Source organism: Macrobrachium nipponense, chromosome 23 (genome assembly GCF_015104395.2).
Source record: "Macrobrachium nipponense isolate FS-2020 chromosome 23, ASM1510439v2, whole genome shotgun sequence".
In the NCBI taxonomy this organism is placed as follows: domain Eukaryota; kingdom Metazoa; phylum Arthropoda; class Malacostraca; order Decapoda; family Palaemonidae; genus Macrobrachium; species Macrobrachium nipponense.
In genome coordinates, this window is record NC_061090.1 from 67,481,088 (window position 1) to 67,482,690 (window position 1,603).

Here is a 1,603-nt window from a genome sequence, read left to right on the forward strand (position 1 = left end):
TTGTAGCTTATTTTCCTAAGGAAGTCATCACTGTTCTAAACATGAGTTCAAAAGTGCACCGCTGATCTTTGGACAAGACGTGACAGCATATGTCATATTATCTTTCATGCTCTTTTGCTGAGCATAAAAGAAAATTTACACGACTAGCTCAACGAGCATTGCTGTGAAAGTATAGATAGCTTCTATAAGAGAGAGAGAGAGAGAGAGAGAGAGAGAGTCAACTACAATCTAGAAATAGATCTTTTTATCTTTGTTTTCTAAAGTTATTTGATCTTAACTATAGATCTCTCCCCCTCTCTCTCATGTATGTATGTAAGTATGTGTGTATGTACACGCCACAAGCCCAACAAAATTGGCAGTTCGATAATAAGAGAAAATAATTTGATAAATCAAGAATGAAGTATAAATGACATAAAAAATATAAATAAGCAAGTGGAACACTATATAGAAAATAAGAAATAAAAAGAGATAAACATTTGCAACAAGTTTGATCGTGTTTGTGTTTATATATATATATATATATATATATATATATATATATATATATATAAGTATAAGCCACGAAGGAAAAATAAACAACAGAGTTTCTGCAAGATCTTTCGACTCGACGTCCTTCACTCAGCAGTTTATCTGCTGAATAAAGGACGTCGAGTCGAAAGATCTTGCAGAACTCCGTTGTTTATTTTTCCTTTGTGGCTTAGACCTTTATTTATGGATTTATCACGTCCAAAACTTTCTTGATTCAGTTTATCACATACATACATACATACATCATCATACATACATACATACTACATACATAATACATATATATATATATATTATATATATATATATATATATATATATATATATATATATATATATATATATATATATATATATATATGTATGTATGTATGTATGTATGTATGTATGTATGTGTGTGTATGTGTGTGTCTTTGATTTATGTTTATGATACCGTCTTTTGCGACTTTAAACTTATCCCCAAGAGGCTGGTACTTAACATAGTGCCTATTTCACACGTAAAGTGTAGTTACCGAACCAGTGGGGTACATTATTATAGTATTCAGCTTTACCGTAACATTAAAATGACAACTTACTGTTTAATTTATCTTTTGAGTTTCACTATATCGTGCACCGTATAGTACAAAAATCTTCCCTTTAGATAAAATAAAAATTACGTCTTAAACGCGTCTTCTCTGAGAGAAAAAAAAATTTAATGTTTCGGGATTTGGGCGACCAAAGAAAGAAGAAGAGTCATCACGGAGATTTGTTTGTTTACAAGTAGCTTCGAGATGGCGGCAGTAAGTATTAAATACTGGGATTTATGCGTTATAAGTTGAGATATTGAAGTTATATGAAAACTATGTATATATTGAGAGTTAAATGTTAATTTCTGATTAATTATTTTGATAATTTATGTCTTGGTAGAACTTTAGGAGGAGGTTTTTTATCTGCCATGCTCCGTTGCCATGGCACAGTCGCACACCATGCCTGTTAGGCTACTTACTATACTCTATTTTTTTTCATCTGTCCATCGGCCTGTGTGTTTTTTGTATGGTAACACTGCGTCCGGCTTTAGATAGTTACATTCAGCTTA

The 1,603-nt window shown here is 31.5% G+C and overlaps 1 protein-coding gene across 1 annotated transcript in view; it reads left to right on the plus strand.

Annotated features, from left to right (window-relative positions):
* The first annotated feature begins 1,177 nt into the window (after positions 1 to 1,177).
* The window catches only part of LOC135201447 (ruvB-like 2), a 54,324-nt gene continuing 53,898 nt past the window's right edge, over positions 1,178 to 1,603 (plus strand). The window contains exon 1 of the mRNA XM_064230400.1: positions 1,178 to 1,307. Coding sequence (XP_064086470.1) covers positions 1,299 to 1,307 — 9 coding nt within the window. The 5' untranslated portion in view covers positions 1,178 to 1,298. The remainder of the gene's footprint in view (positions 1,308 to 1,603) is intronic.